This window comes from Halichoeres trimaculatus, unplaced genomic scaffold, assembly GCF_033239565.1.
Source record: "Halichoeres trimaculatus isolate MK-OKI-2021-1 unplaced genomic scaffold, fHalTri1.1 fHalTri1_scaffold_11, whole genome shotgun sequence".
Classification (NCBI taxonomy): Eukaryota; Metazoa; Chordata; class Actinopteri; order Labriformes; family Labridae; genus Halichoeres; species Halichoeres trimaculatus.
Genome location: NW_027437189.1, coordinates 7,614,515 through 7,640,654, shown reverse-complemented (window position 1 = coordinate 7,640,654; position 26,140 = coordinate 7,614,515). Strand labels below are relative to the sequence as shown.

Below are 26,140 nucleotides of genomic sequence, written 5' to 3'. Positions count from 1 at the left end.
TGACGTCTATAGACGTCTAGACATCTCTAGTCGTGGCAGTGGCATGGGACAGTGAACAAAAACAGTTATTTGTAGCACATGTAGACGTATCATTACAGATTATAGAAATCACCAATAAAATGTGGATTTGCAAATCTCTTTGTGTATTCATTTGATCAGTCATACACTACAATTTTACAATGTCCTAGAATTCAGATTCTTTATTTGGGGGCTTTAAGCAGATATGTGATTAAAATGTGATTAAAATGTGATTAATTAGATTAATTATAAATCCTGTAATTAATCTAATTAATTTTTTTAATCGCCTGACACCACTAATTGAAATTGATGAGAAGTCAGTAAAATTACAGAACATTAACAGTAATTTGTTTGCATGAAAATAACAGTTTTACTCTGAATCAAGTTCGTTGTTCATTCTGGCTTCCGCAGTAAATTTCGCCACTGGATCTTAGTGCTGTCTCTGTGAGGAAGGGCATTCACAACAAAGTGCCTGTTATGTTAAAGGACATCCGGACATTATTAAATATCACAGAATGTCTACAGTGGCCTGGCTTAGCTCAGTGAAAACGATACTGACGTGCAGCCTGGTGGATGCAACAGAGCAGACAGGATAATTGTTAAGCTTATTTTGACAAAGACAACATCTCATAGTTCTTGGAATTTAAGCATAATGCTGTAGGGCTGTGAGGATGACTTTGTACCACTCTGATTTCTCCTCTTCTCCTCTGATTATTTCTGCCTGCCCAGGAAATATAATCTTTGTTGGATCCTCACTCTGGATGTGTGTCATTATCTACAATAGCCTTTAGTCAGCCAGCTGGAAAGCAGCTTTGCTTTTAAGACTTAATAGCTCACAGGAATTACACGCTTCCTTCTCTTCCCAATACATCTCTCCTGGAAAACACACACACTTTTGTTTGGTCTGCAGCGCATGAAATGATCTCGGTAAACACACTGCAGTAGCTATACACGTTGAACTAGAACTAATATGCTCAGATTGACTTTTCATGTTTGTTTGAGCAGTTCCCATTCAGGACACGACAAAGAGATCAATACAGGGATAATTGACCAAACAGCAAGAAAGACTGAATACAGACATGCAAGGAATACAGCAAGGTTCTGTCATCCACCAAGCCATCCAGCCATTATGTGTAAGCAAACCTGTGTTTGTCAGATTATTTCTGTATTGTTAACAATGCTTGTTGGCAATAAATGTTTTACTGTTAGGAATCATTTAATGGATTGGATGACTGAATCTTTCTGAGGCATCCACTTAGTGGCCTGTCTCTGACCTTCCTTGTTGCATGGAATTAGGCTTTCACATTGGAGATAGTACCAGAGCTCACACTTAAACTTGCTCCATCAAACAGACCCTATCCACATCAGTAGGAGCAGACATTCTGGCTAATTACCAAACCATGCACAGGTGCTCCTCCAGTTTCAAACAATTCCGTTCCTACGACACGTCGTAATCTGAAATTCCACTAAAGTCGGATTTTTACCCTAAATACCCCCTAAATCTCTAAATAGCTTACCAAATACATGTTATACTTCATATTAATGGGAAAACAGTAAAGACAATGAAAATAGGCATTTCAATTCAAATAAAATAAATATATAATGTAAAAGACAATCTACACTATGGCGCGACTCAAGACAAAGTGGACGACGCTGATGACCACATAGCACCACACTTGCCAATGCTCCCGTTTTGGCCGGGAGATTCCCGTTTTTCATCACCCCTTCCCGATTTTCTCCCGGTGTCATATTTCTCTCGGATTTCTACCGATACCTCATCTTGCTTTATTATCATTATTTTCCGCTGCCTGTTTCATTCGACTCCTATTGTTTCCACCCAGACTTCATTGGAGTTACACACCGGTGATGTAATTTCCCTATTATTGGTTTGCACGCGCACACAGCTATGTTTACCGCTGCCGCGTCCACATACCCCACCAAGTACTCGTGTAAATTCCAGAATGAGTGGAAAAGAGAATTCCCGTTTATCCGAGACAGCGCGTGGTTAATCTATGCAATGTATGCCTTTTTTGTTTGTATTTTTATTTATTGAGCATACATTGCATAGATTAACCACCAATCTATGCAATGTATGCCTTTTTTTGGTTTTATTTATTTATTTAAGTAAGACATTTTTTTATTTACCATCTTTTGCATGCCCTTATGAAAGAAAAATATATGTACCAATATATCTTTTGAAATGTATTGTAATATATTATTGAAATATTGTGATATACATGGAATCATATATTGAGGGCACATATACAATATATTATATATTCATGAAATATATTGCAATATATTGCAAAATATACAAATGATTGCCGCTGTCCACATATTGCAATATATTGGAAAATATAAATACTAATTCTCATATATGGGATTATATTTCCTAATATATGACATGATATTTTCCAATATGCTGCAATATATTTTTCTTTCATAAGGGTGGGTTCTGTGGACAACTCTTAAATTTGCTATGTGACTTTACTTTGTTACTGTGGACTGTTATTTTCTTTGTCCAAGAAATGAACTCTGTGATATTCAAGTATTTCATTGTTCTTGTTTTGTTTGTATATGACCCCCCCCCTGAAAATCTCCCTGTTGGCAAGCACTGTGTAGCTGTGTATTCATACGCACTCCGCGTCAAAAACTAGAATGCGTCGTAGGAACTTAAGAACAGAGCAGCGTAACTTCGAAACCTTCTGTATTTTCTGACGTTCATTTATTTATTGGTGTCATAAAGTCAAAACGACCTTAGTCGAGAACCATGTAAGTCGAGGTCCCCCTGCACTATACAAGGAAGGCCTAAAATGAATGAAAAGGGGAAAACGCTTGTTATATTTTCTATATGTTTATTATAATTGTTGTAAACTATAAGGATTCTTGTGCAAAGTCACTGAGTTCACACAGTTTGCTTCACAAGTTTGAGTGTAGATGTTACCACTGTGCAGAGGCAAGGTCATTCTACTGATAAAGAGAACAATAGCCAGCTTCATCCCAGTCACCCCACACCCCACTTCTCTATCTTCTTTCTAGATACACAATTGAGAAAATCACATACACACACATAATATAACATTTTCTGAAGAGGCATGTGTCTGTTGGCGCACACATGTTTGGCCAATAGCAGACAGTTGTGTGGAAGACCAACTTTATGTCTGGGGCGTCGTTTCTTCAGCCCAGAAGATAGGTGTGAAATCGACTCTATATGTGTGAGCTCTTTCTGCTGGAGGTCAAGGGTGGTAAGCTTCTGTCAGAGAGAGACCAGTGCTAATTTTTGCATGAGACCAATAAATGGTTAAACTGAGACCAACAGATTCTCCAGTCTTTATTCAGGGGTTACCAATTTAAAGAACTTGGGGTCAGCATGCCAAAAGTACGCCAGAAATACCAGGATATCCTTCTGGTTCTGGAAAATTTCTCAGTAAGCAGGGGGCAGCATTGCCAACGTAGAAATTGTCTGTAGCTAGCAGCTCTTCGGGTTTGTTTTCAGCAGCAGGACCTTGAAAAAAATCAGCAGCTGGTGATTGGACGACCGTTCTGATTGACACACTCACCACAGACCAATCCACATCAAGCCACGGTATGACGTAGCTTATGTGCGTCGCTGCTGAGAAACAATGGACGAATAACTACAGGAACATAAGAAACAGCTGTGATAATGGCGTCAGATGACTGCATTTTTGTAAAGTTAAGTTAAGTTAAAAATCAAAGGTCATCAGGAACGCTGACAAGTACGAAAGTCTGCTGACGTCTGCTCTTCACTTCCACTGTGCCTCCAGCTCCCACCTCTCTTCTCTGATTGGGCTGGGTAGAATTTAGCCGAGGGAATTTGTTGGTTATTGGAGCCTGGCAAGATGGATCTGCAGGATTTCATAAACTGAATCAGGCAGGTCCATCTACTCTGCAAGGTTAGGTCAAACTGCCCATCAGTGCCATGCCATACTCAAGCACCATTGGCCCCCTGCAGTGCCATTCCCCTGCTGGTACAGCCAGTCACATCCCTCCAATATGAACCACACTTGAGCACAATTACCTCTGGTGCATTTGTCATCATGTCGTCATATGACATGTGCATGGCCCTCATACGTTATCATGAAGTGTCTGTTTACAAGAAGCACAGTCTCATCACAGTCAGCACAATGATGAACACAGAGAATATGGCAACGACTTAGTGAAATCATTTTGGTTTATGTGAAGTCATTTTGGTCCCACACAGCCCTTTAACACCCCCTGTTATTGTTAAAAATGACTGTTGGAAGGAGTGGTCGCAGCACTTATGATCCATTGGTTATACGTCATGTCCTTATAGCATACGCATGCTTGTGTTAGTGCATAAAGCACATCTCTCTGAAGTGTGTCAAAGCCATGGAGTGAGCCCTTCCCTGTTCCAAACAGGCGGACTAGTCCTTCTTGCTCCTGTTGAGTGACTTTTGCTGGTCCCAAACCGCGATAAATGAGGAGGGTTGTTATTCTGGCATAAAGAGAAATTTACAGATTTTTTTGGGGCTCATGAGATTTACATGCAAATTTGCTGACTTAGCAGATTAAGTGATGTTATTTAAGCAAGTTCGAGGAAAAGCTAACCACTACTTTCCTTAGCAGGGTGATGGAAACACTGTGCAGTGTATGGTGTCAGGAAAGAGTCAATTTGAGCACACATAAAAACCATAATCAGCGCACATGAAGACCACTCTTCACGCGCTTGCCTAAAAACATGGGGTACCTATCTTACAGGGGCCTGTCCACCTCTGAAAAATGTATTACAATCAACATTAACAACTTGTTACCTTTATTCCAAACCATAGGTCAATTTAGTGTGGGTGCTTTTACTGTCAGCTCTACTTAACAAAACCAAAAAATAGCAAAGTATACTACAGAACAGATCACCAGCAGTCACCTGATCCGGCAAGGGGAAAGAACCACTTCTGCTTTACCATATATTTATTTTCAGCATCTACATTTATGGAAATGTGAGAACAAGGGCTGATGAAGCCTTCGTAGGACATGTTTTCATTCATCATCTTTTTATTCCAACATATTTAAACACTGAACAAGTCCTGACTGCAGTGTTTGCTCTGTTAGTAACAACCACTCTGAATGCCTTTCTCCTTATCATCAAACCTCATGATAACATTTCCCACCACTTGTCTAAAATTGGACATCAGGGTGAGTCTTAACCAGCCTACAGCGGCCCTCCCCCTCCTCCCTTCGGCTGGGTAACCCACCACGCATATACAAACCTCTGTGTGAATCCACAATCAAACAAGACGCCGATTATTCCTATTTAAAGGTGGAGGGGGAGCACACAAGGCTCTATAGATGGTTGCCATGGATTTCTCTGAAAAGCTTTTGGTTTAATGGCACACCCACTTCTGATGTCAGTGCTGGAGGACGGGGAGGGAGGAAGGAGTTGATGGAGAGAAGGGGAAGAGGGAGAGATGAGGGCAAAGGGAATGGAAGGAGGGAGTAAGAGAAAGAGGGAGGGGAGAGGAGGGGAGGTGAGGCAGCCTGTTGCTCATGATCATCGAATTGCTTCCTCACACACCACAAGCCCAGTCGGTGCCTGAGTGGAGACCGAGCTGCGTCCAACAGGCTCCAGGAGCTTCAAATCACACTTCATATTCTCCTCCACGTGCCCCACTGTGAGCAAACTGAGTCCAGAGGAGGTGATCCAGGAGCACAGTGAGTAGTTTTATTTTATCTCCTAATATTCATGCATCAAACTTGATTTTTCCCAAGAGGTAAAAAGCCTTTCTGTGTAGTTTTCACACTTTTGAGAGTTTGTCACACATGGAACAAAGTTGTAAATAAAAAACCTGAGAGAAGAGAGATATTTCTGCAGCTTATCTCTCCGAGTTGATATGCAGAGCTGTTTGGATGGAGGATTTTGTTGTATTATAGATCTAATCTGTAGTTTCCGCTGTGCAGAAATAAGCAGATCAGTGCAATATGTCAATGCACATGGTGATTTTTTGAGAGTAAACGTGAAAAATAACTCACTTTATTCTTGTTTAAACCATTTTCTCATTAAGAATAAGATGATGTTGGAGCATTTGGAATCAGCATTTTACTCTTACTCAGAGCTGTAATGTGATATATTTTATCACACAGACTGATCATGTTTCCTAAATTTGATTTAAAGTAATTTAATCATATTTGGGGTCATTTAACCTCGCTACTGTCTGTCTCAAACAGATGACACTGATTTGCATTCTGGACACACTGTATACACACCATGGTAACACCGCAGCACCTGCGTTATAGTTTGTTATGATCTGTCAACACAGCTGATACCTTATCACACATGTGGTCCAGTATTTTCCGTATGCAGGGGCATTGTTTTATTGAGTGTGTTCGAGCAAAGCTCTGAATTCGCAGCCACTTTTTTTTTCACCCCAAATTGAATTTGAAAACCGAGAAACTTCTGAATTTGAGAGCCACTTCAAGTCCTCCAGCAGTGAATCACAGCTGAAGTTATCGTTTCAGAGATCATTTCCAGCACGGCACATGGTTTCGCTCTGAAATGATTTTAGATCACGGTCACATGATGTGCATTTGCTTCTGCAGGATTTAGGATCAGTGATATATGATGGATAATTCATCATCCTCTCTCCCTCCTCCAGGTAATTGTGACCATAATGAGATGAACTAATGACTTTTTCCCGTTTTAACAGCTAATAGTGGCTGTCTGATCCACCCTGCACACTAATTATAATCCACTACTCCCCTGTGTCCTTATGTGTAAGGTTGTGTGTGTTTTTTTCCTTGAGTGTCATTAGAGCAGATCGAAGAGTCACAGTCCCACCAGCGACACTTTTTCCCAGAGCTTCACTGGGTACACAAAGAGATCCTCACTCCCGGCTCAGATTCAATACAAATCAAACAAATCGAGTGACGGATGTGCTCAGAAAGTGTGAGTAGGATAAAGTTCTTCTGTCTCTGTCAGCAATCACAGCTTTTTGATGACTGTGAATGTCATCCATGCTTTAATTATAGAGGAGCGCTTACTTTTGCAGTACAACTACGAGTTCCAGTAATTCCTCCTACAACTAAAATGCAAAATTATGCATCCAAAGCCATGCAGCAGTTCCTCTCTGATATTTTTTTATTCTGTCGAAGAGTCTTATTTAAAATCTTTCCCATGAAAGAAGCAGACAGGAATAATCTATACTTTTTCTGCCACAACAGTGCGATACAAGCCAGCACCACAAGCAGAACTTAACTCAAAGCTGGAAAAATTTGGCAACCACAGTGGTACCATGATACGTTGAAGGATGGATATATTAAAGAGATAGTTGCGACTCTTTCTGGGTGTTTCTTCTTTTAAATAAAATCTGAAAGTGTTGCAAAGTAACTGACAGCTAACTGCTTAAAGTGAATGAGTGACACACAGAATGCTGTCGAATGATGTTGCAGCGTTCACTGTGGTGTTTAGTGGGCCAATGGTGGGGCATCTGAAGCTGGCCCATAGTCTGAATTTTAGCTTTCAACTCAAAGCAAAGCTAGCAAGCATCTCGAAAAAACTGTTGGTTTGAACATTGGTAAGTCAAGGTACCACTTTATTTGTTTAAAGTGCCACCTTTGGCCAAAGTTGGTAGTGATTTTTAAGATGCTCAGTGACAGACTTGACTCTTTCCACGGTGTGTTTTGTTTTCTTTATTGCAGTGTCTTAAAAACAAGACTTACATGCTTTAAGTTTAGAACATGCTACAAACTGGATGTGACCATATTGAACATGAAAAGTGTAATAGTGCATGTTTTTGGACACAAATTTGCGCATTAGTCATATAGTTTATGCAGTTTGACATAAGTAATATTTATCTGAGATGGGGGAAATCATTTTAGCATATTGCAACATTTGTGTGATGATATTGTATCAAATCAAGATGGCCAAATGTTAATTACATTAGCTTTTATTGCATGTAACCTGGAATTTGTGAATAAAAGCAAGGGCATGCCCAGATTTTTAGACGTGGGTGCCCCGAGCAGGATACTGGGGACACTGTGAGCCCACACTCCAGTAACATTTATTTTTGTCCTTATTGTATTAAAAATACAGGATCAACAGACCACAGCTTGAACAAAAAATAAATAATTAAATAAAAAAAAAAAAGAAAAAAGGAAACTGATAAAAACCAAACTAGACAAAAACAAAGCACTTGAAAAAATTATTTAAATATAAAATATAACTGAAAAACACCAAAAATAGTACTGTTAAAGCTTTCTTTAGTTGTATTTTAAAATTCAAAGTGTTTAAAATGAATATTTTTGTTTTTAATTGTAAAATACACATTTCATAGCTACTAATCTGCATGCACTGCAAAAACTAAAATCTAATCAAGTGTTTTTGTCTTATATTCAGTAGAAAATGTCTTTTTAGACTTGAATTGGGCCACATTCAACTGACAAGTCCATTAAAAATGTCTTATTTCAAGTTATTTAAAGACTAAAATTAGGTCTGAGTTGCTTGTTTCAAGTTAAAAAATGCCAATGGGAGTTGTATTAAGACATTATTCTAGTTCAATGCAAATTTTCTTGCAATTTTCTCTCGTGATAATTGACAGAATTTTTTTTGCTCATTACAAGCAATTTAGAACTGATTTTTGTCTTTGAATAAGTTAAAACAAGACATTTTCCTGGACTGTTAAGTTAAAAGTGTCTCATATTAAGTATTATAAGACAGTTTTTACTAAGAATAAGACAAAACGTGGACTCATCATTCATTCATTTTAACTGCAGTCGCATAATTTTGCCAAATCATGCAGCTGCATGTTTTGTCGGCAGCTGCTGAATGTATCCAGTACAGTAACTTGTAATCTAACTAAGTTACTTTTAAAATCAAGTAATCAGTAAAGTTACTCATTTACTTTTTTCAAAGGAATAATCAGTAATCAGATTACTTTTTCAAGGTAACCGTGGCAACACTGAATATATGTCCACTGACAGTGTTTGCTGCTGTAAGCTTATCTGAGACACCCTGCAGCTCAGAGCAAGAGAAGAAAATTGATGTTTGTGATTTTTAACCTCTTGATGCCTGTTGTCACTAATGTGCGACATATCCTGTCAGGTCTTGATGCAGCCGACATGACCTTTGTATCTGATTATTACCTATTGATTCATATTCTACACGAACCAAACATTGTATCACAATCAGGGGATGAACTCTTGTCTATACATATAATATAATTTAGTGATAACTATTGTGTGTACAATACTCAAATTTACAATCTACACTTTATTTAATGTCTGTAAGAATGCAAAAAAGCATAACAACAATTTAGTTCTATAATTGTTGATTAATTCAGGCAGTAAGGGGTTAAGTTGGAGTAGACTGTACTACAAACATTTGTTAGCAACACGCAAGTTGGTCAGTCTTTGCTTCCTTTCATTCAAATCAACTGGCTGAAATGAACAGACTGAGGATATTTTGTTATAAAATAAGGAACAAGTTGATCAAACAGAATTTTTTGTTGAAAAGTAATAGATTGAAAAATATCACAGAGACAACAGGATGACTTGATCTCACCTGTCGAAATCATCCTGTTGTCTCTGAGGTGTTTGCAGCTAATACAGTCGATGCATTTGCTTTACCTAGCGTAAATTTGAAAAAAAAAAAAAAAAAAACAGCTCACTTTTGTTTATTTTGTCCTTTTGTTAGAAATATTATCAGATAAAGAAAGGAAGCAAGAAAACTAAATTGAACAGCGGCAACGGTCAAAAACTGCTTCTACAGACACACACCTGCCCTCATTACCTCTTCCTCTGTCTTTATGCACAGCAACAGCACACATGAGCACACACGCCCCCTGCTGCGGCAATCAGATCACTACAAAATGATACAGATATCGTGATATCGTATGGTGGGGCGACATGTGGTCCACCTCTAATATCTACATGTGTACTATTTTAGCGTACTAGGATCTAAGGAGTTCTTACCAAATACCAAAAGTCTAGGTTTCAGAATCAGTATCAGGAGTGATCAAATTGTCCCTGAAGAATTACCCAAACACCATTCTTCACTGGCACCTTGTTCATATTTCACAGCTGTCGTATTCAGTGACAGGAAAGCTGTAATCTTCTGCTCCAAACGCCCGACATCTTAAGTTCTGCCCATCAAGCCAAATATCTTATTTCCTCTGTCTTCATGTAACCTCGCGTCACATCCATCAACCCCGACGCAGAAAGCCCCGTGTGCCTGTTTGTCTGCTCCATTTCTTCCATCTCATCAACTAAAGTACTTTTCCTCTCACAGAGTAATACCGTTAAGACTGGCGGGTTTCCTCCCTTGTCTATCTTTGACGGGTCATTGCTTGTACCTCCTGTCACCTCAGGCCTCCAGGGGACCTGAAAACACTCGATCCGGAGTGACTGAGAGACGGTCAGGTCCTCACAGGTATGAGTCTGTCTGCACACACGCCCGGCCTCAGACTGACACTTTTATCAGCTGCCTGTGAAAAGGAAACTGCCTGTGAAAAGGATATTGTTTACATGGCTAAAAGCGATTAGGTGATTGCAGCTTCTGCAGGGAAAAGGTATCAGACAGGGTGAAGTGAGTGTTAGTTGATGCAAACAGACAATGCAGAGATGCTAATGTTATGCAATCTTTACATAATCGAGTTAGCAGAGCACTCACACACAGTGAGAGTGTACAATCATCCACTTGGACGGGAGAACAAACTGAATCTTGGATAAAAAATAACAATGATAGTTAGCGTGAAGGTGTAAACTTGACTACATTTTGTGTGTCACAGGTTGTTAGGGGGAGGAATAATGTGGAGCAGTGACACAGAAATGTGGGGATTTGGTGGAGCGGCTCTGAGAGATGAAGTGCTTTAAGAGGAGGGACAGACAGACACATAGATAGGGGACAGGCTGGGATGTAAACTGCAAACAGAAAATGACAGAGGTGTGATTCTTCTCATTTGCTCATTGTTAGAGACAGATTTCACTCCAAACAAACTTGATTGGCGTCTCAGAGAGACACTATCATTCTAGAGAACATGAAGCTTTTTAAAGGTCCCATATTCTGCTCCTTTTCTGCAGTTTAATATGGATCATTGATGTCTTCATGAAATGGTAGGAACATGTTTTGGTCCAAAAAGCCAATAAATCAAGCACAGCAGCATTGTTTCCAGGCTCTCATAGCCCCTCTGTTCAGAACGCTCTGATTTAGTGGGCGTGACCTTCATATGTAAATGAGCCACCGATTATACCGCCCTGCTCTTCCATGTCTCTGAGAGCGGCGCCACGAGCTTCAAGTGCACAATGTTTAGAAAACAGCAAAGCTCGTTTACCATAACATTACAGGCTAAAACAACAGGCTAACCGCAGCTAAAGTTAGCATCCTGAAGCTATCACGGAGACAGAGGGACACTGAGGAAAAGCTCTTACATCTGGTCCACAGCACCCAGCATTTAAAATACTCACATTTCCAGGGTCCGAGGTTTGTTGGCAGATGGTTGGTAATGTGCCTGGATTCAGGACCAGTCTATTCGCTAGCCCTCTGTTGTACTGTCCAAAGTTGGAAAAGCAGTCGGCCGTGAAGTGACTAGCACATGCACAGTTTTACTGAGTGTAGCTGGAACATTTCCTTGATAAATGGACTCTAGCCACTTAGTCTTGTCTTCTTCCGAGATGGGAAGCTTGTGTATGGAACTATGTGGCTGTTTACAGCCAAAAACAGAGCAGTGATGGCTCTTCAACTTTGGCATTCTCCATCTCCCCGCTGGAAAGGGGAGTCCGCTTTGGTCTGCTGGACCAATCAGGTCAGACTTGCTCCTGATTAGTCAAAAAAGGGAATCGCTGACGTTGGCAAATCCCCAAACTCCAAACAGCTCGTTTTAGATCAGGATTTTACATTCACAAGCACTACTAAGTGCAGGTTTTGTCATTGAATATCACATTTTGTGGGCTGGGAGGAAAGCCAAAAACCCACAAATTTCACTAAAAGACTCAATAAAGTGATTTTTGCTTAATATGGGACCTTTAAGAGAAGAAGAAGGTTAGAGGGATGCATTAAGTCTTCACTTCTACGTGGGTTGCTGTTGATATCCACCATACATAAAGTAAAACGACCATTAGCGCTCACAAACCTGTTAGTGCGTGTGTCATCTCAGCAGAATACTTCCTCAGAAACACAAACAGAACATTGTGGTGCACCACGGACTGAGTTAGGGAGACAGTTATCGTCCTCGAGCTGTAACTTCTTCCTCCAGGATGGTTCAGTATGCATTTAAACCGCCCACTTACAACAAGAAAGAAACGCTTTTGTTTACAGCTACCCCTGCTGGAATTAGGAAAAGGGAAAGTCCTCTGAGGCCGAAGTGCTGCCGGTGAGCCCGACCGTTTCTGCATTGAACCAGATTTCACAGAGAGAAAGTTGAGTCTGGGTGGCTCTTGTGGTTTTCAAGTCCATTTCTGGAGCCTCTTAGAGTCCATTAGAGAAGAGCGGGCTGTTAGGGAGAGAATTGGTTGTTGGGGAGCATAAAGGGACATCGTGTGGTCTGAATGGTCATTTAGCCAGAGAGAAGAGAGCAGGGTAGACTCCATTTTTATTTGAAGCATTTTGATAGAGAACATTATGTTGTAATGGAGCCTCATCGTCGAGGCGATGAGAGTGAAAAATTCAGGAAAGAAAGCCCACGCTGTGCTCTCTCTGCAGCCGTCACCGGAAGGTTAACAGCTGTTAAATGTTGACTCTGAGTTAAAGTCTGTCAGGTTCAGATTTCCGTTACTTATTTAATGATCATGTGTTTGTATTGCACAGATTGGCTCAAGCTGAATTGCAAATCCGGTTGTTGTTGTCTTTTCCTCAGGCAGATTGAAAAAAGTCTCCTCCAATCTGCAGATTTGAAGCCATGAATAGCCGTCATTAATAAATCAGCTGTTCAAGCCTCTTCATATGACACAGTCATAAGCATATGCTCATGATAAGAATGTTGAAATCATCCAAACTGAGCAGGCGTCTTTGTAGAATGATAAAAATGAACACAAGCCATCAGGATATCCAAGAGAAGTCTCTCAGCTTTGACCTCCCAGAGTTTCTGATCGTTATGATGCTCATTAAAATCATGTAAATCCATAATAGTGATCGTGAAGCTCTCTTTAAAGACTCTCCAGGGATAGTGCTATGGGAAAGGCGTGCACAATGCAGTCAGGCAGCAGAGACTCGCAGCCCAGTGAGTCACCAGGCAATCTGGAGAACATGCCCTGTGGCTGAGCTGTGATCACGCTGGCACCGAGAGAGGCCAGACCTCAGCCGATCTGCTGGGGGAGAACAGCCTCCTCTTTCTTTGCACTGTTTCATCTCTCTTTTCCTAGATAGACTGAATCCCTCCAGAGGAAGCATCTGAGGCTCAACAGAACACAGAAGAGAAAAAAAAACACATGTTTCAAAAAGAAAAAGCATCAGTGGCTGCAGAGAGGCGAAAACACAATGGCTTTTAAAGGCAGAGTGAGAAATCAAACAGCCTCGAGGGGTTAAGTGTGATTTAATCTAGTAGGAGAGCGGCGTAGGCCTGTGCATATCCACACTGATGATGTGCTGTAGGCGGATCGATAACCTCCGCCACATGGAGGGGGAATGTGAGAAATTTTCTGCAACCAGAACAGAGAGGTGGTTTCATTCTGGTGTTCTGGTTCTGTGAAACGAGCCTGGTGTCAAATACAAAGAAATGTGGTGAAGTATGAAAAATAAGCAGATATGGGTTTTTGAGGGCACATTGGACACAGATGTCTAGATCAATCTCGTTGGTTTCAGTAAAATTTTTCAGACAACTAGATTGAAAATAGGGATGTCCCGATCCGATGTGCTGATTGGTATCAGCGCCCGATAGCATCAGATTTTGTTAAATAATTGGGACTGATCCAGTTTTCATGTGTTTTCAGCACCATTACGCTTTACGGCTGCTGTAAACCAAACCATGTTTCAAACATGTCCGCTGTGTGGAACTATTCTTTGGGAAGCAATGAAAGTAAATAGCGTCTTGCAACATTTGTAAAGTGGGTGTTCCTCGGGGAGGTACCAACATGATTTACTTTTATACAACAAATATGATTCGTCATTTACAACAGAATCACCAAACGGAAAGTGGTATCGATATCAGATCGGATCAGTAAAAACGCAAAATGTGAAAAAATCAGATCAAATTAGAAGTATAAAAATCTGTATCAGGACATCCCTCATTGAAAATTCCCTAAATTTTCAACCTTTGCTCTCCATTTTTGTCCTGGTGTTTTTCTGCCTCTGCATTTATCTGTACCAGGCAACGCCCCAGTCTTGGGCCACAGTCAAAGCATCCTGGCTGTTGTGATCTCTGCATAAATAATAGGGTTGGGAGAAAAAAAGATTAAAAACAATATATTAGGATTTTTTGTTCAACAATATCAAAAACAGGATGCTTTGTCAATTTTTTTTTTTTTTTTCAAATTCAAAGTCTTTTTTCAGTCTTTGTTTATAAACTGGATTGGAAAAAAGTTACCACTTTGCTCTAGAAGTGGGTAAAATATTTCTCTCTGACTTACATCACATTTATTCATTCATTCATTCGTTTTCTGAGCCTCTTATCCTGTTCAGGGTCACAGGTGGCTGGAGCCTATCTCAGCTGTCATTGGGCGAGAGGCGGGGTCGCCAGCCAATCGCAGGGCTGACACAGAGACAGGCAACCATTAACTCACACACTCAAACATACGGACAATTTAGAGTGACCAATTGCAGCACGTTTTTTTTTTTTGACTGTGGGAGGAAGCCGGAGTACCCGGAGAACAAGTAACACATGCTCGGGGAGAACATGCAAACTCAACACAGAACCAAGCCGATCAAGCTGGGAACCGAACCAGTGACCTTCTTGCTGTGAGGCTGCAGCGCTTACCGTTGCGTCACCGTGCAGCCTATTATGTTTATTTTTATAGGAATGTGTCTCCTGATGTAGTCTGTAGACATTATCATCATCATTTAATTTTTTCACAACACGTAGGTGTTGTCGCCACGTAGGTGGCACAATAACTGTCTTGTCCAGAAGCCTTTTTTGGTAGATCTCCACTAAAGTAGAGTTGGGCTGATCATCTGGTGTTTTGGCGAATGCTAAGAGCAGAAGTGGATCAACAGATGCACATTTTGTTGAAAGACAGTCAGCAGATTCAGCAGGTTGAGCAGCACAAGCACAACACGGTAGTCCGTGACGGTCGTGACAACGGTACGGTTGTACTGTTATTTGCACTTGCGCGGAGCATGACATCAGCGTTTCCACTGAAAACGCCGGCTTACTGTTTACACGGCAACAGTGTTGGCAGCATTTCAGAAAAATTCCACTTTGGAGGCCGTTTTAAAAGGTTTGCTCTTTAGGTCGGCTGTAACGCTGTTTCCGTGCAAACATAAGGCTGAAACGCAACAAAACTTTTGCGTTTAACCCTAAAACCATTGTCATGTAAACGGCCCCTGAGTAACAAGACATGTTGTAAGCAGCTTAAAAATTTTATTTTGGACTCAGAGTCAAAATAAAAACAAGATGAAAATGTAACAAAACATGTACAAAAGCATCTTAAAAATACATTTGGCAAAAAAAATTCCTTCAACCTATGAAACATCTAAGAATTCCCAAAATAAACGAACAACCCAGTAGTAGTGGAAGTGAAACCTCCATGTTTTTTAGGGGTTGTAGTGAAAAGCTCTGGTTGGCGTTTATTTCACGGGTGGAAGCTGTTGTTAACTGTAATCAGCCGCTCACTGAGGCTGACAGTGCAGGTGCCTAATAACCGTCCAGTGACACATTCACATCCCCGTTTTAGAAGCCAGGGCCTCCTTCCTGACCCAGAATTGGTGGTGCAGCAAACCCAGGCAGTGACATTTTAATTCCTGACTGGCTAACGTGCCTCCTCCGTAATAACTGTAATTGATTAAATTAGTTTGGACACAGGCCACGAGGTCGGCGCTGCGCCGGTGATATCCAGTAAACGGCTTCTCTTTCCTCCTCTTTCCTGTTTACAGTATTCTTCTTTCTTTTTCTTCTTATTGATCTTCAGCGTTGTGCTTTCAAAACATCCCAATGCCAAGAAGGAGCTGTAGAAAAACCGTTATTGCATGTTTGCTCTCAGAAGAATGTGTCTAACGGTGTGAATGCAAGCCATAACACACATCTGCACCCAATCGTAAAGGATTCAAATGAAGCTTCTGGGGGGATCCAAATGACTCAGCCAGACCGATTTTCTTTTTATGTATGCTGATTTTACATTTGATTGTTGCAAAAAGCAGTTATATCCTTGAGATAATAACATCAGACCATTCTTTATCGCTCGCAGTCTGCTGCAGGGGGTGACAGATGTTCATGCACACAGTTGGAAGTGAAATGTTTGTCCCTCTGTGCCTGCCGTAACTACATCACCGATGGTGTCTAATGATGCGTGAATGACAGATTCATGCTGCTGAGATGAAGGCTCAGACAAGCAGTTTGTGGACAGAGGGTTAATTCAGTTTAATTAATTTAATTTTTCAATCACTGGCCTCGTGGGAAGTTTAATGCTGGAGACAGAGAGCTGTTACAGCAATCCGTCTCTGATTCTAATTTATTTAACCTTTATTCGGACGCGTAATCTTGTTGAGACGCAGGATCTCATTTTCAGGAGAGACGCGGTGAAGACATGGGCAGTAAAACAACATCATGTTACAGACAGGACATCCAATCAGATGATTGAGAAGAACATATATCACAAGAGTAATAAATGTAAACATGGCGAGAGTGATAGATTGTTGCAATGCAGTGGTCAGCGCTGTTGCCTCTCCTAATGGATGTGTGGGTTTCTCCAGCTTCCCATATCACGCTTAGGGTATGGTAGGATGGAGACTTGTCCAGGGTGTAACACCTACATCTCTGTAAGTTTCACAAGTGGCAGTGGTGTTATTCTTTTCATTAAAGCTACATCAACACGTGTTCAAAACCCCTGAAAAAGTCACAACATTTACAGGATGGGCCAATGTTGAAGTCTGTGTGAGCTGGCTGCAATTTCCACACAAAGTACTTATTTACTAGAAAGAAAAGTGATGACGCCATAGACGTAAAATTAATGGACGTCGATGTCACCTGTCTGTTTCTAAAACGGAAAATGAAGCACATTGACTCTCACCGCCATATTGGAAGTGGCAAGTGCTTCACGTACAGCTATAAGGCCACCGTCAGTCACGTGACCTGCACTGCAAAAAACTGAAATCTTATCAAGTGTTTTTGTCTTATTTTAAGTAAAAATTGTCTTATCATACCCGAAACGAGCCACATTCAACGTATCAGTCCAGAAAAATGTCTTGTGTCAAGTTATTTAAAGACAAAAATGAGGTCTGAATTGCTAGTAACCAGTAAAAAAAATTCCAAATGGAACAAGAAAAATTTGCAAAAAAAATTGCTTAAAACCACAATGTCTTAATTCAACAAACTCATTTTCTACTGAAAATAAGATAAAAACACCTCATAAGATTTCATTTATTTCCAGTGTGAGCTGTGCCTCTGATTGGGCGAGCTCACAATCTTAATATCCTCTGAACAGCCAAGTTATAAAAAAGTTCACCCCCTGTACAGTGTGTGCTGATAGTCAAAAAAATAAAAATAAACCAGGCTGTAGTTGGTTAATTTCTGCTTTGAAAACAGCTTTTTTTGGCTTGGTGTGTATGTGACTTCCGGTACTTCCGGAGCCAGCCTTAAGCGCACACTTGAGAAACAGCAGATTTTAGCACTTCCGCGTTGTCTCATATTCTGAGACTGGAGGTTGCCACTTTGGTGGTTGACTATCCCATTTTGAGAGGCTGCAACATTTAAGCCTATATACCTTTAAGGACGGATTGGACGTGGAGGTCATTTCAGGTGGTGGCATCCATCCCAGTTGTCAAAAAGCCATAAAAAGGTCATAAAAAGAAACTTTCCACTTCCTCCATGTGTATTTCACCGAATCACAGCACATTTCGCGAGTAACGTCTTGAAATTGGTGACACCATCTGAAATGACCTACATGTAAATGTTGCATCTCGTCCAAACAAGTAAACTGTTTAGCTAATGGATGTAGTCTCTGTGACATCACCCATCTGATTCTGAATCAAAGTTTTGCAGCCTCCTCACTAACAACTACAGGGTGCCCGCCTGTCAATCTGGTGGGCTGTGCCTCTGATTGGGCAAACTCATGATCTTAATATCTTCTAACCTGCTGAGTAAGGAAAAAATTCTGCCCCGTGTGCACTGTTAGAGAACTGAGCTATTCTGAATGAAGTCATCTTCTTAAACCTGGTTGTTAATGTGTTTATTTCTGCTGTAAAAAAAAAAAAAAAAAACGTTTATTTTTTGGCTTGGTGTGTCTGTGGTTTCTGATACACTGCAAAAAAAAAAACTGATATCTTATAAAGTGTTTTGTTTTATTTTTGGTAGAAAATGCTTTTTTAACACTTAATATGAGCCACACTTACCTGACTAGTCCGAAAAAATGTCCTGTTTCAAGTTACTTAACGACAAAATGAGGTCCAAATTGCTTGTATCATGGGGGGAAAAAAATCTGCCAATGGATCAAGGAAAATTTGCTTGAAAATTTGCTTCAAACTAGAATAATGTCCCAATACAAGTCAGTTTTTTCTTGTTCCATTGGCAGGGTAATTCAGACCTAATTTTTGTCTTTAAATAACTTAAATTAAGATATTTTTCTGGACTGGTCAGGTGAATGTGGCTCATATTAATCTAAAATCACATTTTCTACTGAAAATAAGACAAAAACACTTGATAAGATTTTAGTTTTTTGCAGTTTACCTCGAGGGGACACTCATCAAACACCAGTTTTTAGCACCCCCACATTGTCTTAAATGTTATACTATAGTTTGTTGCTTGGTGAGCACCCAGAAGAGCAGCAGGCAACAGGATGTACATGAAAACATCAAAGGATGAAGAGAAGAGCATAAAACGTCAGCTTGTTGTTTATGTTTCGTCTCAAACAACAAACTTGCTGTCATGTATTTATGTTTTTTTTTCGAAAGCATTTGGTGAATCACAAGACAGTTTAACATTTTTCCTACTTGGCTGAAATCTTAACCTTAGGCGTGATGATATTAATTTGATCAAAACTTTTGTTTTAAAAAGTTTTCAAGCCTCCGAAACAAGAACGAGAATATTTTTCTATGTTTGGCTGAAAACTTTGTTCCTCAATTGAAGAATTCTAGCTTTTGCAGGCAAAAGATGCTTTTTGACCACAGGAACTCTCCCCCAGTACGAGGGACTTTGCATGTAACAAGGCTAACTGCAGATGGTGGCTTGTCTGTCTTACTGCCCTCTAGTGGTCTGGTGATATGCTGCAATAACCTTAATTTTCTTTCTCAATATGACATCGACCTGATTTACAAAACCTGCCTTGGACTTTGGCCTGTGATGGGACACAAACAAACAAAAGGGAAAAGGAACAGTGTAGTTCCTGGCAACGTTTTACCAGTAAATTAAAGTTCCTGGAACTTCTGGTCGAAAAACACTTGACTGAATTGATTGTGAGAGTCTCTCAGTCTGGAGTCTTTTATTCTGAAAGTTTCAGTGCAGGTTTCATCATCTCATTATGATTGTTCTGGTGCTGAGTGTGTGAGCGTGGAACGTGGTGTTCTGCAGGCGGGTATTGTTTGCATATAGGGCGCTGACTTTCTATAATGACAAGTGGCTATTAAGATTAAAATGCAAATGATATACGAGCTTCCTGCTGGAATAATGATGCATTGTGCTGTTACTCATTCTTAGGTTAAAGGGTTACCACAATGGATATTTCTCCTGCAGAGCTTTATGTTAAAGAGGCAGATTTTCTCCAAGTTAACTCCCACAGTTTCTTTGAGCCAGAGTGAGTGAGCGCACAGATTCTGCATAAAATCAGCAGAATCTCCAGATATGGAACCACGTGTTGGTGTCTGATGTGCTCTCCAGTCCAGTGAGCTGTCATAGCTGTGGTTTAAGAAACGTTTGTGAAGTAATTTTTTCATTTTCTTCCTCAAGGTGTCGTGTGATGGTGCCAGGTTGACCTCAGGGATGTGAGCAGACAGTAAAGATGACCCTGCTGGCGGGCGATGGCTCTGACTATGACTACAGTGCCCTGAGCTGTGCCTCTGACACCTCCCTCAACGCACCTCCCCTGCAGGAGGAGGAGGCCCAGAAAGGAGCCTTCTACAAAAGAGCACAGCACATCCCTGAGCTCAGCACCTCCCATGATGACCCTCTGCTGTCCAGCGCCCGGAAACTCAACGCCATCATCAACGTGGGCGGCCTGCGGTACCAGCTGCCTTGGACCACCTTGGAGGACTTCCCCCTGTCCCGCCTGGGCCAGCTGCACCTCTGCAGCAGCTTCGATGAGATCATGGGTATCTGCGATGACTACGACGTGGCACACAATGAGTTCTTCTTCGACCGCAGCCCATGCGCTTTCAGGACCATCCTGACCTTCCTGCGAGCGGGGAAGCTGCGCTCCCTCAGAGAGATGTGCGCCCTCTCTTTTAGGGAGGAGCTGCTGTACTGGGGCGTCCCTGAGGAAAGCCTGGAGTGGTGCTGCCGTCGGCGTCTGCTGCAGCGTGTGGAGGAGTTTGAGGCGATGGAGAGGGCGGAGGAGGAGGAGGACCTCCTGGAGGGCTCAGACAGTGATGACAAGGAGGAAGAGTCCAGGCTGAGTCAGTGCATGGGCAAACTGAGAGACATGGTGGAGAGGCCACACTCGGGCCTGCCAGGGAAGATCTTTGCCTGCTTGTCAGTGCTGTTTGTCACCGTCACTGCCGTCAACCTGTCCATCAGCACCATGCCTGCCATGAGGGAGGAGGAGGAGGCGGTGAGTTGACTCTTGACATTTAATCAGCTGAGAGGGGAAAAGTCATTGTGAGAGAAAACAAGATGCCATCAAGAAAGAAGAAAAATACAATTGATAAAAAATCACAAATTTATTTAGTCAGGAAAAGGAGTTGTAGACTAAGTAATCAAAAAAAAAAAATTAGTCTTAACAAAGAGGTATCCTTTGACTTGCTGCTCAACTGTTTGTCAGAGCACTTTTTGAGTGTTTGACTGTTGAAATGTTGGAATGAGTAAAACATGATTGGGTCGTCTCTGGAGCTTGAAATAATTTTGCTGAGTTTTGCGGTTTCTGACCAATTTTTTTTTTAAATTTCAAAGAATAACTAGTGCTTCTTTTCTTTTCCTGAATGGAACATTAAAGGTTTACTAATAAAACACATTTCGTACTCTTTGTATTTTAAGAGTGAAGGTTAAAGGGTTGGACCTGCATTTTTTTTTAATGGCCAGCAGGGGGCAACCCAACTTGTGAAAAAAAAAAAAAAAAGTTCATTCTCGATTTTTTTTTTTTTTTTTTTAACCTCAGCTGTTTTAAAGCTGTTTTAAATGTAAACTGCAAATTTTGAGTCTTGATTTTTTATTTTATTTCATTCTATTTTATTATTTATTTATTTATTTATTTATTTATTTATTTATTTATTTATTTATTTATTTATTTTTGGGCTAAACTAAGATCATTATGGACAATTTATTTATTTATTTAATTTAAATTTAACAGAGACAGTACATACAACATTACCACAGGAAATGGGAAAATGTGATGCATATAAGACGTCTAGCTTCAGCTAATTTCCAGTCTTTGTCCCTGGTCAGGCTTTAGAATAGAATTAAATCTACAGAATACAATAGAAAATAAAAATAAAAAATACAAAAAATAATAAAGATAAAGTGAGTAGTACAGTGGATACAGTGAATAAGAACCATAAATTAATAAACACAGTTGCAGTAAATTTGAATTTAATTTAAGGAAATATTCTCACTTTTTGCATGTTTGTTATGCACACATTCAAATGAGATAATAAGTTACAAAAATGTGTTATTTCTAAGTGCTATTTCATAAATCTGAGGTCAGGTCAGACTAATACAGAAGAATATGAATCCATTTATGACGTGTAGATCATAGGTCCCGCTGATAGTGCTACAACAGTCAGCAAAGTTGAGCTGAGAGCAGAAAGATCTGTCTTTTTTCTCTGCTGAAAATGGTTTCTTGGATCTATTTTGTTGTAACGGTGGACACTGGGGCCAAACTGTCAAAAAAAAAAAAAAAAAAAAAAGCGTCAGAGCAGAAGAAAGCTAAACAGGAGAGTGATAGAGCACAGGCTAAAACAGGGGTTAAGAGTGAGGTTACGTTAGCTCTGCTTGGTGAGGATGGAGTTGGTAGATGAGCACTGGTGTGACAAAACTAGGATTCACAGACGTCTGACAGCACCATGAGTAAGTGACACTAAACATTAAACTACACCACAGACTGAGTTCACAAAGTTTGATTGTGGTCACGCTTCAAAAAATATTGCTATGTAACAATAGGACAAATAAACTGCCTTGTTGCTTTGTCTTCTGGGACAAGTTATCCTTAACAAAGAAAAAGAAGATTTTCTTAGCAAAGAAATTAAATTGAATGAAATTAAATTAAATTTAAATAAATAAATAAATAAATAAATAAATAAATGAATAAATGAAACAAAATAGAATAAATGAATAAATAAGACAGCTACATTTAAAATATCAAACTAAAGACCCTTGAAGATGACTCCCCAGCCACCATCTGCTTCTGAACAACTTTTGTTTTATTTTCAGAGACACTGTTCCCCAGAGACCCTCGCTGTGCTGAGATTGGTGTTTTCAAAAACTAAACTGACATGTCGTTTTAAAAAGCAGTCATTAAATATTCTAATAAAGGCATGTCTGATCTGTCATGTCCTGGTAAACCTCCTCACACTGAGAGCAGGGAGACTGCTGAGAGGAAGAGACGTTTGTTTTACCAGATTAGGAAGAAAAAAAAAAAAACACTGAACACCCCTCAGTCTGCTTTCATAAAATGCTTTCATTATTAGGCCTGTCTTAAATCAAAGCTGTGATTTGCTCTCTGCTCTGGTTTAATCAAATAAAAGGGAATTTTCACATTTGAGCCACACACATCAATTTTCCCTGCAGCATGAAGCGCAAACAGGTTTTTAAGAAACTCATGAATTTCTCTTTGGTGTTGTTGATGGAGTGTTGGCTGAGGTAGAGGAAGAGGCAATGCAATCACTCTGCTTTTATATGTTCAAAAATAATAGATTTGGGGTTGTTATCTAGAAAAGAGGAGGTGCGATACCACACATATATAATTCAGAACAACACTTGTTACTTTTTTGGCTTTTGATACCAAAACCGATAGACCGATTTAAACCGATAAAATAATGCATGCTTTATCTATGCAGACTTTACTCTGCCATAGTTTTAATCACGGCTAAAAAGCACGCCTACGCCATGCTCCTCTTTCTTGTTAGGCCCTCATTCCAGATGTGCGGGCACAGACTGAGGTGTTGCTAGCAGGCTACAAACAGCTTAGTGGAGTTGCTGCCCTTCTGGTCACATGACATGGATGGTCTAGGTCAGGTGTGGCCAACCAGTCAGACCAAGAGCCACAAAAATTATCGTGGTACTACAAAGAGCCACGTCAAACACATTTCCTCTCACACATAAATGAAATGTCATAAAATGAAAATCAATACATTTCCAATTTTCAAAGCGAGGTTTATTGAGTTTGTGAGTTTAAATTCATACTAGAGAAGAGAAACTGAAACTTAAGTATCAATGTGTACACTCAAATATTGATCAACACTGATCCCAACGTTGGCATCAGTATATCAATATTTTATCTTGATCAGCACACCACTACTCATAACTCTCTATATATTTTTTATAAATGGATCCAAGCGCCGCACACCGAAAGGCAAAGAGCCACATGCGGCACATGCCACAGGTTGGCCACCCCTGGTCTAGTTCAATTTTATGCTGCCAGGGAGCGTGTCTGTACAAAACCTTGAAATAAGCTACCCTATAAGGTTTGGAAGTGACACATGCACTTTTACTTTGCATTTTTTTATGAATATTTATACTTTATTAGAGTGATCCATTCTCAAATGAACAGGCAAATATTTACAACAAAAAGCAGCGTTTTTCCTTTTTTAGCTGCTGGTATTCAAAACAGACGATGTAGAAATTTTTAAAGGGTCACAGGATGTGTTTAGACGCATTGAAGATTTAGATTAAGTGGTTTGTAGGGCTCTAAATCTGATGAAGTAGGAGAATTCTTTTAATCATCTGTATTCACACAAAGGTATTCTCAGTATGTGCAATTAAAAAGTGCCACAGATCACATCCCGACAACTCCACCACCTCAGACTTTCAGCATCCTGTTAAAAAAAAAAAAAAAAAGTTGTTGTGTTCACAGTGTTCCTGTCTCTGAGTGAGAACTGGTGAGTTTTTCAGGTGCTTTGATGGCTCTACTCAAACCATCTCCTCTTCTGTGGGAGTGAGTTTCATAATATTAAAAAACTGATGTGGACTGCATTCAAAGGCTTTGAAAAGCTTTGAACCTTTTCAGCCACGCACTGAACCGGCGTCATTACCGCGTCTAAGAAAAACATCCGCCTTTACAGAAATCATCTAAATATGCTTCATGGAAATGTTCAGAGGAAGCTGTTTGGTGGCAAAAAGACAAGCTGTACATCTCCAATCAAAATGAAAATAACTGAAACTTCATCTTTTAGTTACATATATTAGTCAAGATGATTAGAGAAGAAGCATTTAAGTTTTAAGTTTGTGTTTCCTCTATGATGGGCACAGATTTTTTTTTTTTTATAGATAATGTCACATCAACATTGAAGCAGCTTCACAGAGTTAAGCTGCTGGCTCTCATGTAGAAACAGCTCCCTCTAGTGGCCGCAGCCTTCACTCACATCAGCACATCTCTCATCTTAACTCTGTTTTCTGTTTTCACCAGGGCACATGTTCCCAGATGTGTTACAACATCTTCATAGTAGAGACGGTCTGTGTGGCCTGGTTCTCCTTGGAGTTCACCCTGCGCTTCATCCAGGACCGCAGCAAGCTGACCTTCCTCCGGCAGCCCCTCAACCTGATCGACGTGGTGGCCATCCTGCCCTACTACATCACCCTTCTGGTGGACAGCACCTCCAAAGGGGAGAAGCGTCTCGGCTCAGGCAGCAGCTACTTGGACAAAGTGGGTTTGGTGCTGCGTGTGCTCAGAGCTCTGCGGATCCTGTACGTGATGCGCCTGGCCCGCCACTCCCTGGGCCTGCAGACTCTAGGTCTGACCGCACGCCGCTGCACACGAGAGTTCGGCCTGCTCCTCCTCTTCCTCTGTGTGGCCATCGCTCTGTACTCCCCCCTGCTGTACCTCATAGAGAATGAAGTAGCCTCAACACAAGACTTCACCAGCATCCCAGCCACGTACTGGTGGGCTGTGATCACCATGACCACAGTGGGCTACGGGGACATGGTGCCCAGGAGCATCCCAGGCCAGGTGGTGGCTCTGAGCAGCATCCTGAGTGGGATCCTCCTCATGGCGTTCCCCGTCACCTCCATCTTCCACACGTTCTCACGCTCCTACATGGAGCTGAAGCAGGAGCAGCAGCGCCTCCTGCAGAGGAGGACACACTTCCTGCTGCGCAGCCGCATGGCCGGCCTGGGCAGCAACCTTTCCTTAGAGAGCGACATGCTCTTCCCCATGGGCCCGTCTGACAGCAGAGACATGGATGACTGAGACTGATAGACACAGGAGGACATGAAACTCAGTGTGGGATGAAAAAAAGAAGACGAGTTATCAAAGATATTGAAGTGAGAGAAAATCAGAGGATCTCAGATAAACAGGTGGATGGAGAAATCTCTATAAACAAGATACAGAGGATAAAATGGATTTTTTCTTTTCTTCCCAGAAATTCAGCCTCACTGTGTAGCATTGAACTTTCAGCTAAACTGGAGAGCACACAGAGAGGAATAAAGGATTAGAGGATCAGATCACAAAAAAATACCATCATGGGATAATTTCTGCAGATAAAACAAAAGATTACAGCTTTAAGCCCCCCTAAAAAACAGAAACTTGCTGAAGTATTCCTGCAAAATGATCATCTGAGGTATTATAACAGCCATGTGCTGAATTATCAGTTAAACAGTGTTAATATGACATGTGAAATGTACAAAAGAAAGAGCACAAACTTTGTGCAGGCTTTGTGTTTCCCATGTTCAGGTGTTTGAATGGATCTGTTACAGTCATGTGCTCCAGA

General features: G+C 40.7%; 1 protein-coding gene across 12 annotated transcripts in view; it reads left to right on the top strand.

The window, feature by feature from the left end:
* Window positions 1-25,671, top strand: part of kcng1 (potassium voltage-gated channel, subfamily G, member 1) — a 44,904-nt gene extending 19,233 nt beyond the window's left edge. The window contains exons 1-6 of one of the 12 annotated variants that reach the window (XM_074682426.1): window positions 5,498-5,706; window positions 6,592-6,647; window positions 6,804-6,937; window positions 10,277-10,417; window positions 20,013-20,832; window positions 24,841-25,671. In XM_074682426.1, the coding sequence (XP_074538527.1) occupies window positions 20,065-20,832; window positions 24,841-25,620 (1,548 nt within the window). In that variant the 5' untranslated portion in view covers window positions 5,498-5,706; window positions 6,592-6,647; window positions 6,804-6,937; window positions 10,277-10,417; window positions 20,013-20,064 and the 3' untranslated portion in view covers window positions 25,621-25,671. Of the gene's footprint in view, window positions 1-5,497; window positions 5,711-6,591; window positions 6,648-6,784; window positions 6,938-10,276; window positions 10,418-20,012; window positions 20,833-24,840 lie in introns of those variants that run through there. The other 11 variants (XM_074682425.1, XM_074682421.1, XM_074682422.1 and 8 more) reach the window with 11 other exon arrangements.
* The last annotated feature ends 469 nt before the right edge of the window (window positions 25,672-26,140 follow it).